Source organism: Schistocerca piceifrons, chromosome 1 (assembly GCF_021461385.2).
Source record: "Schistocerca piceifrons isolate TAMUIC-IGC-003096 chromosome 1, iqSchPice1.1, whole genome shotgun sequence".
NCBI classification, from domain to species: Eukaryota; Metazoa; Arthropoda; class Insecta; order Orthoptera; family Acrididae; genus Schistocerca; species Schistocerca piceifrons.
In genome coordinates, this window is record NC_060138.1 from 1,108,357,321 (window position 1) to 1,108,371,997 (window position 14,677).

General features: G+C 40.9%; 1 protein-coding gene across 1 annotated transcript in view; it reads right to left on the reverse strand.

Annotated features, from left to right (window-relative positions):
- LOC124776613 (serine/threonine-protein phosphatase 6 regulatory ankyrin repeat subunit B-like) overlaps window positions 1-14,677 on the reverse strand; it is a 379,233-nt gene that overhangs the window by 273,774 nt on the left and 90,782 nt on the right. Inside the window, exon 5 of the mRNA XM_047251691.1 lies at window positions 1,258-1,311. Coding sequence (XP_047107647.1) covers window positions 1,258-1,311 — 54 coding nt within the window. The remainder of the gene's footprint in view (window positions 1-1,257; window positions 1,312-14,677) is intronic.

Below are 14,677 nucleotides of genomic sequence, written 5' to 3' on the forward strand. Positions count from 1 at the left end.
TTGAGGCATCAGCCATTGCAAGTCCAAGTAGGAATATCCAGTGACAGTGCTCTCAGTGAAAAAGAATGGCCCACTCAGTTTTTGACACGACAAGGCACAAAAAACATTTATCTTTGGGGAATCAAGCTCAATTTCAATGTATTCGTGTGGATGCTTTGTACCCAAGATTCGACAATTATGCCTGTTCATTTTCCCATTAGTGTGGAAAGTGGCTTCATCCCTAAAAATTAAGTGATCAACAATGCCATCCCCATCCTCATTCAATTGTTGCAACTGCAAACAAAACTCGAAACACTTGTCTTTTTCTTCATCATTGAGCTTCTGTACTGGTTCCAATTTGAATGGTTTCATAGACAGCTTCTATCACAGGACTTCCCGCACTGTCACTGGAGCCATTTTGTGTTCACAGGATGCACACTGCACCAATTTCTTTGGACTCCATATGAATGTCTCTCGTACACGCTCCACATTCACTTCAATTACACTGGGATGTCCGCTTCTCTTTGCCAGGCACAAGCAACCTATTGTAACGAATTTGTTGTGCCAGTGGTAAATGGCCTTCCTTGTTGGTAGCTTCTTATCGTACTTGGTTCCAAACATCCATTATCAGCTGTAGCACCCTTGTTTTTTGTCAAACTCCAACACACAGAAGGCTCGCTCTGCACCTGAACTCGCCATGTTTGTGACTAGTGCTGACTATCGGCAAATTACCAAACTACGCTGTCGCGGTATACATGAAAAAAACTTACAGGGTTTCTCTTCAAAATGACATATGTATAATATCTGTACGATGTTTGGTTCTTGTGCAACAAATAACTGAAAGTGTTCCCGGACTTTATGTACACCCTGTATTTGATGCTGAACAACTGAGAATTCAACTCTCATGCATGAAGCTTAATAATAAGTATATTTGTGAAAATAAGATTCAGTACCATTCATCTCATCATAACTTAAATTTAAAAGTCTTATTTGATTAAGTCATTTTTAATTAAAGTTATTTTAAGAAAGTTTGGATTAATTCTGAAATTACTTTCTGAAGCAAACAATCGTTATTTGAAACAATTGTCTTTTTTGTGGCAAATAATTTGTTTACAGGATGTTGCATTAAAATGTATTATGGGAATAAATTAGGAGTTAAAAAATAAAAGTAGGCATTAAAGGGGTTCCACTTGACAAAAAGAGTAAGAAAGAGTAGCATAAGGTCTACAGTTCCCCTAATAATGTAATTAAAATTAACATAACTGTTTTCACTCTTACCTGGTTGACATAATCTTCACAAGTGAACCAGCTGCTATGTATGACAGGATCTCTCTGAAAGAAAATAATTGTAACTTATCAAAAAATATATTCTGTAGTCATTTTAGTAAAAACAGTATTTCTTAATAACAAGTAAGCAATAAGAATAACTTGAAACAATTCAATCCTTGCAGGGTCCTCTTCTGAATTCTTACTCTCACTTCCCAGTACATTTATACTTTAGTGGCATTTACACCCAGTATCAAATGCAACCTTTGTCTGATGATAATTATTTACTAACATCAACACTGAAAAATCAGGAACAGAATAACAACAATAAGAAAAGATAATTTAAATGGACAGATAAAAAATCTACTCACCAAGTGGTGGTAGGATTTAACTTTTACAAGCTTTCAGAGCCAGTGGCTCCTTCTTCTGGCAGAAGAGTTGAGGGGAAGGAGCAGGGGTGAAGGAAAAGGAGTGGAGAGGTTTAGGAAAAGGGGTACAGTTTAGAAAATTCACCCAGAACCCCAGGGTCATGGGAGACTTATCATCCAGTAAGTCTCTCCTCACCTGGGGTTCTAGGTGATTCTTTTAAACTTACCGTCCGATAAGTCTCCCCTGACCTGGGGTTCTTCCTGTAGATGGGTGTGACCTATGCTTTTTTCCAAGACATGTTCACAGTTTTTTGTGTGAGGGATCTACAATAGATTATAGTAGGAAGAGGGCTAACAACAAATTCAGAATAGAATCTGACAGAGATTCCATCAGGCCCTGGAGCTTTCTAAAATTTTAATGATTTCCACTGTTTCTCAACACCACTGACATTAATACTGCTGGGTTTTCCTTTGTAAAGGAACATTTGAAAATGGAGTTAAGCATTTGAACTTTTGCTTTTCTCCCCTGAATTTCAGTCCCTCTCTCATTTGCTAGGGACTGGACACTAACTTTGGTGCCACTAACAGCATGTACATATGACCAGAATTTCCTTGGGTTTTGTGAAATATCATTTCACAATATTCTGCAACAGTAGTTATCAAAGGCATCATGCATTGATCTCTTGACAGCCAAATGTATTTCATTCAGCATCTCTCTATCTATAGCTCTATGCTTTGTTTTACACGTATTATGTAGTAATCTCTGTTTCCTTAGAAGTTTCTCTACAGTGAATGTATAACATGGAGTTTCCCTCCTATTACAAACTGTTGTACTGGGTACATGTCTGCCCAGTGCATTATCAACTATTCTTCTAAACTCGAACCATAGTTGCTCTACATACTCCTGCCCTGTGCTGAAAGTTTCAAGTTCCTCATTAAAATATGACACTACTAATTTTTGAACTAGTTTACTAAATGTATATATCTTTCTGCTTGTTTTAGTTTTCATTTGTACTTTGTTAATCATTGTTGCCACAGCCACATTATGGTCACTGATACCAATTTCGATGTGGACATCCTGAAAGAGGTCAGGTCTATTTGTTGCCAACAGATCAAAGATATTGTCATCATGAGTGGGATTTATAACTATCTGTTCTAGGTAGTTTCCAGACAAGACATTTACTAATGTTTCACAGGCTGTCTTATCATGCCCACCACTAACAAAACTATAACTTTCCCAATTAATGTTTGGATGATGAAAGCCTACACTGATCATTACAATATGATTGGGGAACTTACATACAAGTGAAGTGAGGTTTTCTCTGAAGTTTGGTTACACCAGGATATGAGTCTGGTGGGCAATATAAGGATTCAGTTATCATTTAATGCCCACCCCTGATACTGAGTCTTGTCAAAACTATCTCATATGCAGCTTCAACTGTTATCTCAATTGATTTGAGTTTCTTTTCTACTGTGACAAATACACCACCTCCATTTCCCATTTACCTATCCTTACAATATACACTCAGATTTTTGCCAAAAATCTCACTGATATCAATTTCAGATTTCAACCAGCTTTTTGTAATAGTATTATGTGAGCTTCACCGCTTTTCATGACACTTCCAGCTCTGCATCTTAGACAAGCAGCAATTTTTGCCGATGTGTGTAGTAGGGATTCAAATGAGGTGATGGGTGAGAGGTGGAGGAGGGTGGTTGGAGCTGTAGCAATTTAAGGGTAGGGGAAGATGCAGGGTGCAGCATTGGGAGGCTGTGCTGGAGGAAATGGAGTGGGTGGAGAAAAGACAAAGGAAGAGGAGAAAAGTAAAGATGGGGAAAGTATTATACAGTTACAGTGGTAGGTTAGAAGGCATATGTAGGGATGGAATGGCAGCAAGGAAATGGATAGAAAGGTGGAAACAAGGACTAGTGAAGGCTGAGGCCAGGGGGATTATGAGAATAAAGGATATTGAAGAAAAACCATTTTTACATTTTTAAATGTTTAAAAGCAAAGCTGTTATTTACTGGCTGACTAGTTTCAGACATTGCCCATTTTCCAAGCCACATATTTTGTATTTCGGCTATGTTTGGTGTGGACATTTCTACTTGTGTCACTACACTTAAATGTATCTCAGATCTTCATTATCCAGCATGATGTGATGTGCATGGCTTGTGAAAATGGACAAAGCCTGAAACTAGTCAGCCAGTTAATAAATAGCAGCTTTTCTGTTAGACATTTGAAAATTTCTTTTCTCCAATATTTGAGAGCTGCAAGATGCAACATATTGAAAATGTTTAACAAAGGATATGTTGCTGGCAGAGTTCCACCTACGTAATTCAGTATAGCTGGTGTTAATGGGAAGATTCCTTACATCCCAGGTTGTGAATTGGTTGTTGAAGTCATGCCTGTCATGTTGGGTGGAATACTCAGCAACTGGGAGGTCCAGCTGCCTCTTGGCCATCATTTGGTAGTGGCCCCTCAGGTGGAGAAACACCTTATTAGTAGTCATGCCCACATACAGTGTATCCCAATGACTGCAGCTAAGTTGCTAGACAACATGACTGCTTTCACAGATGGCCCTGCCTTTGGTGGGGTAGGAGACACCTGTTACATGACTGGATTTGGTGGTAGTGGGAGAATGTATGAGACAAATCTTGCATTTATGTCTATTGCAGTGATATGATCCATGGGGTAAGGGATAGGGAGCAGAGATGGAACACAAACAGACAAAGATATTGTGTAGGTTGGGTGAAAATGGAATAAAATGGAGAGGGTAGTGAGGAGTAAATTTCTCGTTTCAGGATGCGATGAGATATAATACTTAAAACCCTGGCAGATGGTACTGATCAAGAGGGAGGTGTTCCTTTGTGGCCATACAGTGGTTATGTGGGGGGATGGTAGGTGACTGAGGAAACATGACACAGGAGATCTGTTGCTGGAGGGGAGGGAGGAGTATTTCAATCTGTGAAGACCATAGAGAGACACTTGGTGTATCTGGAGAGGGAGAGCTTGTCACTGCAAGTGTGATGACCACAGGGAGCTAGGCTGTATAGAAGGAACTTCTTGGAGTGGAATGGGTGGCTTCTCTTGAAGTGTAGGTATTGTGAGTAGGTAGATTTGATGTAGACAGGGATACTAATGTAGCCATCCTTGAAATATAGGTTGACAGTGAGGAAGGTTGTTGATTGACTATGGATGACCACATGAAGCAAATGGGGGAGAGGGGGTTGGGTTTCTGGAGGAGTGTGGATAAGATGTCCTTATCCTCCATCCAGATCATGAAATTATCATCTGTGAATCTGGACCATGTGACGGGGTTTCACATTTTTTCAACACACCTCATCTGTACTTTTTTTATAAAATTCTTCTGTCTGTATGACAAGTTTACAAGCATTTTTATCCTCCACTATGGATCCTTGCTCCATCTATCTACAATGATATAGAAAAGTTTTCCTATCCCTAGCTGGAACCCAGTGCCACATAGGGTTCCAGCATTGTTGCCTAGCTCATGGGACTGCCCCATCAACCCCCCCCCCCCCCCCCAAACCAACAGTAGCAGTCCCTTGATACCCCTTCCTGACCATCACTGGTTGCAACCTGTCCTTCCACAATGAAGTATAGCCTTCACCAGCCTAGGCCTGCAGAACCACATAAATCAGGTCCAAACCTCCTTGCACTATCTGTGCTCTATCTGTAAAATCCTTCTGCTCCATAATCCAAAATTTCTGCATCCCGACTCCATACTGAAATCCTTGCCCTCCAGCAAATACAGTGGCATGCACAATCCCACCCCAAAAAGCAATCCAATCTATGATCCTGCCTTGGACTACCTCTATCAATCATGAATATATGAGCTTTCTTTAATTATCCCCTGCATCCCCTCATAGCCACCAAACCCTCCCATGCAGGCCTACTACATTTTTCACACCCTTGGAAACTCTCTCCTGTGTCACTACAGACTGGGTGCCAAACAGAAACACAATGGAGTTATGAACTGTCCTCTAACAGCCTCAATTCCACAGATATATGAGTCCATTTCAAAGGGCTTACCATTTGCTATATTCTCAAATTCCATTATGTTGGATTTGTTTAAGATCTTCTCTCCTTCTAGCAGACCCTACAGAGGAAACACTTTTCGCCACCTATCAACCCATTCAACTGTGCCTAGCTGACTTTATCAAAACCAATGCTGAACATTACCTTCCTCAGTTTATTCCTCCTTTTAACCATGATCCATCCCCAATGCCCTCAAAATATCCTCTATTTGATATTCAGAATCTCTTAATCTCAAACTTAACTCACCATCATTTCCCAAACACCTCAATGTTGGAACCAAGCTCACATCCACAGAAAGAACCACAATCTACAACCAGAAACCTGATCTAGACCTTAAAATCCTATCTGCCAACAAATGTTCCAACACTATGGTTATTAACTGCAGGATTACCTGGAGGAGGGACTCCACCAGCTGTCAGACATGTCCATTTACAAGCCCTGTCACAGGAGGCCCATTTTAAAAATCTAGCAAGATCTCCAGTCCTTCCACAAATCAACAGGTTTGTCACAGAACTGAGATGGCTCTGAGCACTATGGGACTCAACTGCTGTGGTCATCAGTCCCCTAGAACTTAGAACTACTTAAACCTAACTAACCTAAGGACAGCACACAACACCCAGCCATCACGAGGCAGAGAAAATCCCTGACCCCGCCGGGAATCGAACCCGGGAACCCGGGCGTGGGAAGCGAGAACGCTACCGCACGGCCACGAGATGCGGGCTGTCACAGAACTTCTCCCATGAGTCAGTTTCCTTCCTCAACCCCCATTACTCCCTTCTCCCTTCTACTTGCTTCCACAAGTACATAAACCCAACAGTCCAGGACAACCCATTGTGACTGATTGCTGCACCCCACAAAGAGGCTCTTTGTCCTTGTGGACCAACACCTGCAGCCTCTTACCCATAATGTACCCTCCAATATAAAAGACACTAACTGTTTCATCTACCAATTATTCAGAGTTCATGTTCCTTTATCACCTGGCACCCTGCTTGTCACTGTTGATGTCAGCTTCTTCTACACTAGCATCCTCAATGCCCATGGCCTTACTGGGGGGCACACACATGGCACCATCCAATATCAGCTCATTCATGGACTATCTAGAGCAATTTTTCCCAATCTGCCAGACTCCCAAATCCCTCTCATGGTTCAGATTCATTGAGGACATCTTCATGGACTGGACCAATGGTGAGGGTACCCTATCCACTTTCCCCCATAACCTGAGCATCTTCTTCCCCATTTTCTTCACCGGATCCAACTCGGCCCAGTATGGCACCTTCCTCACTGCATCTTGAGAGTGGCTGCATCAGTACCTGTCTTTGCATCAAACCTACCAACTACAGGCAATACCTCCACTTCTACAGCAGCCACCCATTCCACACCAACAAGCAGCTACCCTACAGCCTGTTCACCCATGGTTGTCACATCTACAGTGATGAGTAGTCTCTCTCCAAATACATCAAGGTTCTCATAAGCCTCCCCTCCAGAAACAGATTGTCTGTGTCATGTTTCCCCAGTCATCTATCACCACCCACACGTTCACTGCACAGCCACAAAGAAACACCCCTTGACACCCCTTGTGGCTCAGTACCACCTAGCACTGATGCAACTACATCACTTTCTATGCTAGAGTTTTGAATACCTTTGGTTGTGCTATGAAATGACGAATTGAGATATATCCTCACCACCATCCGTAGCACAGTAGTATTCTGTCATCCAACCTAAACTCTGTCCAAACAGGTCTTGGCAGACCTAATGGCACTGACAGCCACCTTGTCATCCTCAGCCTACAGGCATCCAGATACGGAAGTGTGTGAGGTCAGCACACCACTCTTGCAGCTGATGTCAGTTTTCGTGACCACAGCTGCTACTTCTCAATCAAGTAACTCCTTCATTTGGCTCACAAGGGATGAGTGGACCTCACTTGCCAACAGTGCTCAGCAGACCACAAATTCACCCATCCAAGTAAAGTGCTTAACTTTGGTGGCAGGAACCGGTGAACTACTGTGACAAGGCCATTGGCTTCTGTCACCCACCCAACCTACACATCTCTTTTTCCATCAAAGTTAGAGTCACCTTATAATTCTCACCCCACAACCAAGAAGAAGAGTTACATTGGTAAGGGAAATTATTTGAGAACATAGATATGTGGACTCAATTGTCCAGTGCCAGAATAACAAGCACACAATTAATAATTCACAACTCTGTAAATATAACTATTATGGCCCAGTAAATTTTATTCACACTTGGGCATTAGATTTTTAATGAACTAATAGCTGCAGGCTCAGAAAAAAAATTGTTACCATTAGTAGCTATATGGATGAGATTCATAAAATGGTTGATAATTGTCCATCAGCAAGTGATTAGTCTGGAAAGTATTACAAGTACTTACAGAAACTGGTAGCTTTGCTTGGTCAACTGTGAAAATGGTAATTATTACTTTTAAAATAACACACATAAACATTTCCAATTAATGTAATTATTATTAACTAAGCATTAACAATGCTTACATAAGCAATGCACAAGGCAGAAGAGAGTAAAACTAGCTGCAACAGAAGAAGAAAAGAATGTTTCACATCAAGTGATGAACAACTTACAAATATTCAGAGATAACATTTTGTTTATTTTTATCACAGTTACTGATGTATAAAAGGTCATTTACTTACAGATTCCTAATACCATTGATAATTAAAAAAAACACTCATGTTCAGAAAAAAACAGTACATTTTGAATGATGAGAGACAGGATGTTCATATTCACAAGATGTGTACATTAGTATGTTGTGCAGAAATGATTAGAATTTCAGCCATCTTGGTTCAGTATATGTCCTGTTGCCTAATAGGCACATGAACCACCATGGGCCCTGATGATTTGTTCCATGCATGATGGCACTGGCTAGTATAATGTGTGAATGGTTTTCTGTAGTGTAGCCATCCATGCTGCATTTACCTAGTTCCAAAGTTCATGTGTGATGTTTGGCATTGAGTCACAGCACTGCACCTGTCATTTCACCATATCTCACATATTTTTGATTGGTGACAAGTCTGTGATCTGGTGGACCAGAGGAAAAGGCTGACATCCTGTGAAACCAAGAACGTGCGTGTTCATATAGCTACATGTGGTGGTGCATTGTCTTCCTGAGAAATGGTGTCTGGGGTGTTGCGCATAAAGATAGTGGCTGCAGGTCACAGGATGCCATTCATGTAGGTCACACTGTCCACAGTTCCCTGGACATCCACCAACTGTGATTTGAGGTTGTATCCAATAGCACCCCAAATTGTAAGGTCTTCAGTTGGTGCTGTATGCCTTGTGCAAATGCAGTCACTGTGATAACATCCCCCTAGCTGCAGTGAAACAAAATGCAGCCATCATTTTCAAAGAAATAGAACCTGGATTCATACAAAAACACTATCTGTTGCCATTCTTGTCCACAGGGACATCATTCCATACACCAATGCCATCTAGCATGTTTCTGCACATTTGTCAAAGGTAGGCAGAGAAGTGGATAGTGTACACGTAACACATGCCATACTAAACAGTGATGGACTGTCACCCCTGATAGCATACAACGTGGTACACCGTTGTGCCAAAGTTAAGGAGGATGCAGATCTGTCATACAATGCCATTCGGATGAGGTGTCGGTCTTCTCTGGGGGTGGTCTGGGTAGTGCGACGTACCCATCTCATCGTGTTGTACAGCCTTCCTTGAACCACTCTGCACGCATCCATTGTACTGCCAAAAGACTTCATCCCACATGATCAGCATTTCCCCAGATGGATGCATCACATTCTCTCATGCCAATAATTCACCCTCTTTCAAACTCACTAATATGATAGTACAGTTCACACATGCATCTGCGAAGCGTCCTGCATGTCTGCTCATGTCACATTGATCCTGTACCTTTAGTTTATTGTGACAACAAGAGCTGTAGGCACATTTTACAGTAGGTGGTGTTGCAGCACAATATTGATGTTGACCTTGAATCAATGGGTCGACACAGTTCAAATGCCAATCATTTCTGCAAAACGTACTAATGTACGTGTTCTGTTAATATGAACATCCTATCTCTAGTCATTCAAGGTGTATTTAGGTTGATGCATTATTTCAACCTGTGAAAGCAGTCATGCAATTTACCAACTTATCTGTGACTAATATGTTGCCTTCTATATGAGCATAACCATTAACAAGCTATCTGTCTGCTGCCAGAATGTGGCCAGGAGACAACTGGACTTCCCACTTGTCAAATAAGCTGCCCAACACAATGTACTGGAACAGTTTGTCAAGGTTGCTTCACACCCTGTGCCATCCGGATTCTTCCCCCTAAAACCAGCTTTTCTGAACTGCACATGTGGGAACACTTCCTACAACAAACCCTTTGTTCCTGCAGTTCCCTCAGCCTCAATCATTACTAGTTCTTGTCCTCCACCTGGACATCCCCTTCCATGCTCTCACTCCATCCCTACACATGCCTTCTAACATGCTAGAACATCTGCATAGTCCTTTCCCCTTCTCTACTTGTCTCCTCTCACCTCGCCCCCCCCTTACACACACACACACACACACACACACACACACACACACATTACCCCTCTAGCACAGCAACTCAATGCTTCAACTAGCAACCCATTTTTCCCCTGCCATGTCTCTACACACTCCCACATCCTGCACATGCATCTTCCCCTCACTCCTAACCTACTATCCTTCCCTCTTCCCAATCCACACCACTTCCACACCCTCACCAACCGCCGCAGCAGACATCACTACTTCCTTCAGAGATGGTTGCTGTCACTCTTAATGCCTGGAGAAGAGAGTGGTGGTGGTGGTGGTGGTGGTGGTGGTGTGTGTGTGTGTGTGTGTGAGAGAGAGAGAGAGAGAGAGAGAGAGAGAGAGAGAGGGGGGGGAGAGAGAGAGGGGGGGGAGGGAGAGAGAGAGAGAGAGAGAGAGAGAGTTATGGATGTATGAATGTCTGTGTGTTTTATTTCATCATTTGCTGTTTTATTTCATCAATTCCTGTGTGGTGGTTGAGATAGATGTTTGTCAGTCAACAGACAAGGTCAGCCTATAGGCTTTTGTGCTGTACATGTCCCTTCATGTTTCCACTTCACTATCACATCGGAAAGAGTGAATGTTTGGGAGTGTGGGAATCTCACCCACAGATATAGGAGACAAGTGACACCCAATCACCTGGCCATGTTCTAAATCCTTGAGTTCCGCGGAGTGCCCCACTGTGTTCTCTCACAGTGTCTAATGACTACTGAAGTCCCTGATATGGAGTACGTGGCAGTAGGTGGCAGCGCAATGCACCTAGTATGAAAAACAAATGTTTTTGGGGATGTCCAGGTACTTTTGATCACATAGTGTATAAGTTGTTGCTTATGTCACTAAATCAGTGAGATTTGGCTGTTTTTACATTTATTTCGTGACCATTCATGTTTCTTGATCATTTACTAACGCTTGGAATGAAAAAATATAATAACTATCTTGTTAACTAAGTCTCACTGCTACAGGTGCTGGAGTTGCTCCATCTCTAAAGGTAACAACTTTTACAGCAGTGAGTGTCACTACTGTATGTGTTAAACTGTGGTATTGTGTTGTCATGAGTGTGTCTCTCAGGAAATAATCTTTGTAGATCTATTGTACTCTGTTTCAAATAAATAATCATAGCAGGTTATGGGCTCAAGCCTCATGTGAACAGCTGCAAAGTATTTACCTTTGCTCATGAATAAATTTTTGTAAAATAACATTTAATTGTCCATTGTTTTTGAGTTTGATGAAAATGCCAACCAGTGTTGGTGACTACAAAGTACAGGTGGATAAACTCAAACACTTGAAGACTGGGCAAAATGGAAATGGCATGTGTGGATGCTGTTACAAGTGTGTGCACTTCAAGACATTCTTAATGGTATGTACAAGTGTTCTGAATTGGTGGAAGGTGCAATCACAGAAGTAACAGTGGCACATCAGCAATGGTTTGAAAAGCAAGTCAAAAGTGGCAATTTTATCAGAAAGTGCACTAGGAAAATCTGTTGCTGAGCTCATGTTGACGTGCACCCGTAAAAGAGAAATTTTAGGTAAGTTACATGCACAATTTGAATGCAGCAATGCACAATGATCAAACATGATGAATAAATTCAAAATGATGACAGAGGGGCATCAGCACACACATTCTGATCTTGCAGAAGCTTTTCATGGATTTGAACAATGAATTGTAGAAGCATGAGAAAAATGTTTTGTCCAAAAGAATTCTAAATTTTTGAATTTTATCCACACTAAAATTAATTTGAAATGGTTGAATTTTACACAGACTAGATGAAGAATATGACAAGTTTAAAGACCAATGTGTCATTATTCAAACCAAAAATCAAAGTGTGAACCACTTGATTGAAAAATTGGGCACAACTGGATTATGTAACCAAAATACATTTGAATGAACTATGATTGTTGCACGCAGTGTCTCTAAGAAGAAAATTTAGCTAATTCATAGCAGAAAGTTGGTGACCTGTCACACAATCCTCTTACCAGTGTGACTCAATTTTTCTTGATATTCTGTATCTTATAGCAGCTGGTCTCATGTTTGTGTGTCCTCTCCTTTTTATGGTCTATCCATCATCTCAGTGGTCTCCCCTGCAACCTTTTCCCTTCGACATTGCCTTGCATTATCATCTTCTCCATGTTATCCTCCATTGTTGAACTATATGACCAAAGAACTGCAGTAATCACTGGAAGCCACTACTGGACAACCTTGTCTCCTCCATGAGTTCTTGAAACATTGATTTTTTGGTCCATTTGTTCATCCAGCAACATCCTATGTGTCCACATCTTGCAAATCTTGAAAATTCAAAACGAAAATTTCCTAGTCATAAATGTGGGCATGTAGGCCATTGGGCAACAGAGTGTCCAATGAAAAGACTGTTAATACCATTCACATCAATTAGTCTGAAAAGAATGTCGCATTTTTGTCATATGTTTTTAATAACTCAGCCAATAACTGTGTAGAAGTCAGCATTTGGCACTGTGGCAGTGGTGTCACATATCATATCACTGAGAATAAACAATATTTTGTATGATGTACAAAATTCATTGTTCCTGATAAGGTTTAATTTGGGAAAATCTGTGAAAGCATGTTGACTCATGGACAGGGAACTGTGAAATTCAAATGCCAGAAAAAATATCAAATTGAAAGATGTGCTTTATGTTCCTGAAGCAAGTGCTCACTTGTTCTCCAAAAAAGTGGCTGCACAAGAAAATATTTCCATGCGACTTGATAACAAAACTGTCAAAACTGAAGACAAAGTGACTGGGGAAATAATGATAACTAGTAAAGTCAGCAGTGATCTTTGTCTTCTAGACATATGTGTCGTTAAACAAGCACAACCAGTTCAAGTGAATTTGGTGACATTGTCAGTCATGATACAAGTTTACCATGAGAGAATTAGTTCTCAACAACATGAAAAGCATTTTAAGCAGATAAATATCATGTGAATAGGTGCAAAGAAGAATTATGCAATGGATATGCACTGGGAAAAATTCATTGGTCACCTTTCAGCTATTGAATGACTCAACTAATGGTTACTGGTATACAAATCCATGCCTACATAAGTGGATCTATGTCTACAGAGTCTCTCATTAAAGCTCGCTACTGTGTATGATTTAAAGATGATTTCAGCAAGTTTTGAAACATTTTCTTTCTGAAGCAGAAGAGTGAAGACAAGACCATTCTGCAACAGTTCTTAAATGAGGCTATGACAGTAATGGTATCAAACAATTTATGTGTGAAAGAGGAAACAAGATGGATAACAAGAAAGTATTGGAATAGTTAGCAAACAGAGGCATAGAGCACTGCATTACTTCATCCTACACACCACAGCAAAAATGTATTGCAGAAGGAGAAAAATGCACTGTTGTGCAGTGCGCTCATTATAGTTTGAACCCTAGAAAATTGCCAAGAGAACTGTGGGTAGAAGCATGCAATACTCTTATATACCTATTGAATCACATTGGGAAATCCTCTATTGAAAACCGTGATCAACCCGAGTCACCAAAGAATCTTTGGAACAGCATGTTATGAGCATGTGAACAAGAATTTGTGTTCAATGTTTGATGACAAGACTGTGCATTGACTACTGGTTGGGTATGGAGTCTGGATTCTGTATCAGAGGAAAGTTGTACTAAATCACAATGTAAAATTAAGGCTGAAGTTGAATGCAATCTGCACACCAGCATTACTGAATTTGAATCTGCTCATGGTGAAACTGTTTGACAGAGTAAATCTAATCAGACTTCTGAAGGGAAAAGGGAGAAGAAAATGTCAGCCATGACAAGGGTACAAAAGGATAAGTGAAGAGGAAGAAGATACTTATATGACACCAAATTCTGGAGGTAGTCAAGATTTAAGTAAGGAATGAAAAAGGAAACCCAAAAAGAAGAAACCAGAATGGTTGACTGGTGGAAATTGTATGTACATGGCTGGAACTCATCAGGGACAAGGATCCAACTCGGATACAGATATTTTGTGGTCTAGCAATGAAAATCAGTGGCTGGAGGACATTCATAAGAAGTGAAGCCCCTGAAAGAGAATAACACTTGGGTATTAGCTGAGCATCCAAGTGGTGCACAGAGTTTGCAGAATTGATGAATCTTACACAAGGAAACTGCAGCAAATGGGAAAGTTCACTTCAAGGGTAGACTTACGGCCAAAGGACTCATACAGAAGCAGGGAACTGAATCTGAAGAAATATTCGCTGTGTTGCAATTTATAATACTATTTGAACCCTGTTGGCAGTGGCTGCACCAGAGAACATTATGTTAAAGCAGTTTGATATCAAAAGAGCTTTTCTAAATGATACACTTGAAGAAGATGTAATCATGGAACAACCTGAAGATATTGAAGAAGATACTGGATGTGTATGTTTACTGAATTTTGTCTGTATGGTCTCAAACAGCACCACATTTTTGGGACAAATATTTCATAGATTTAATGATGAAAGCTTGGACCTGCCAGGTTAGCTGAGGG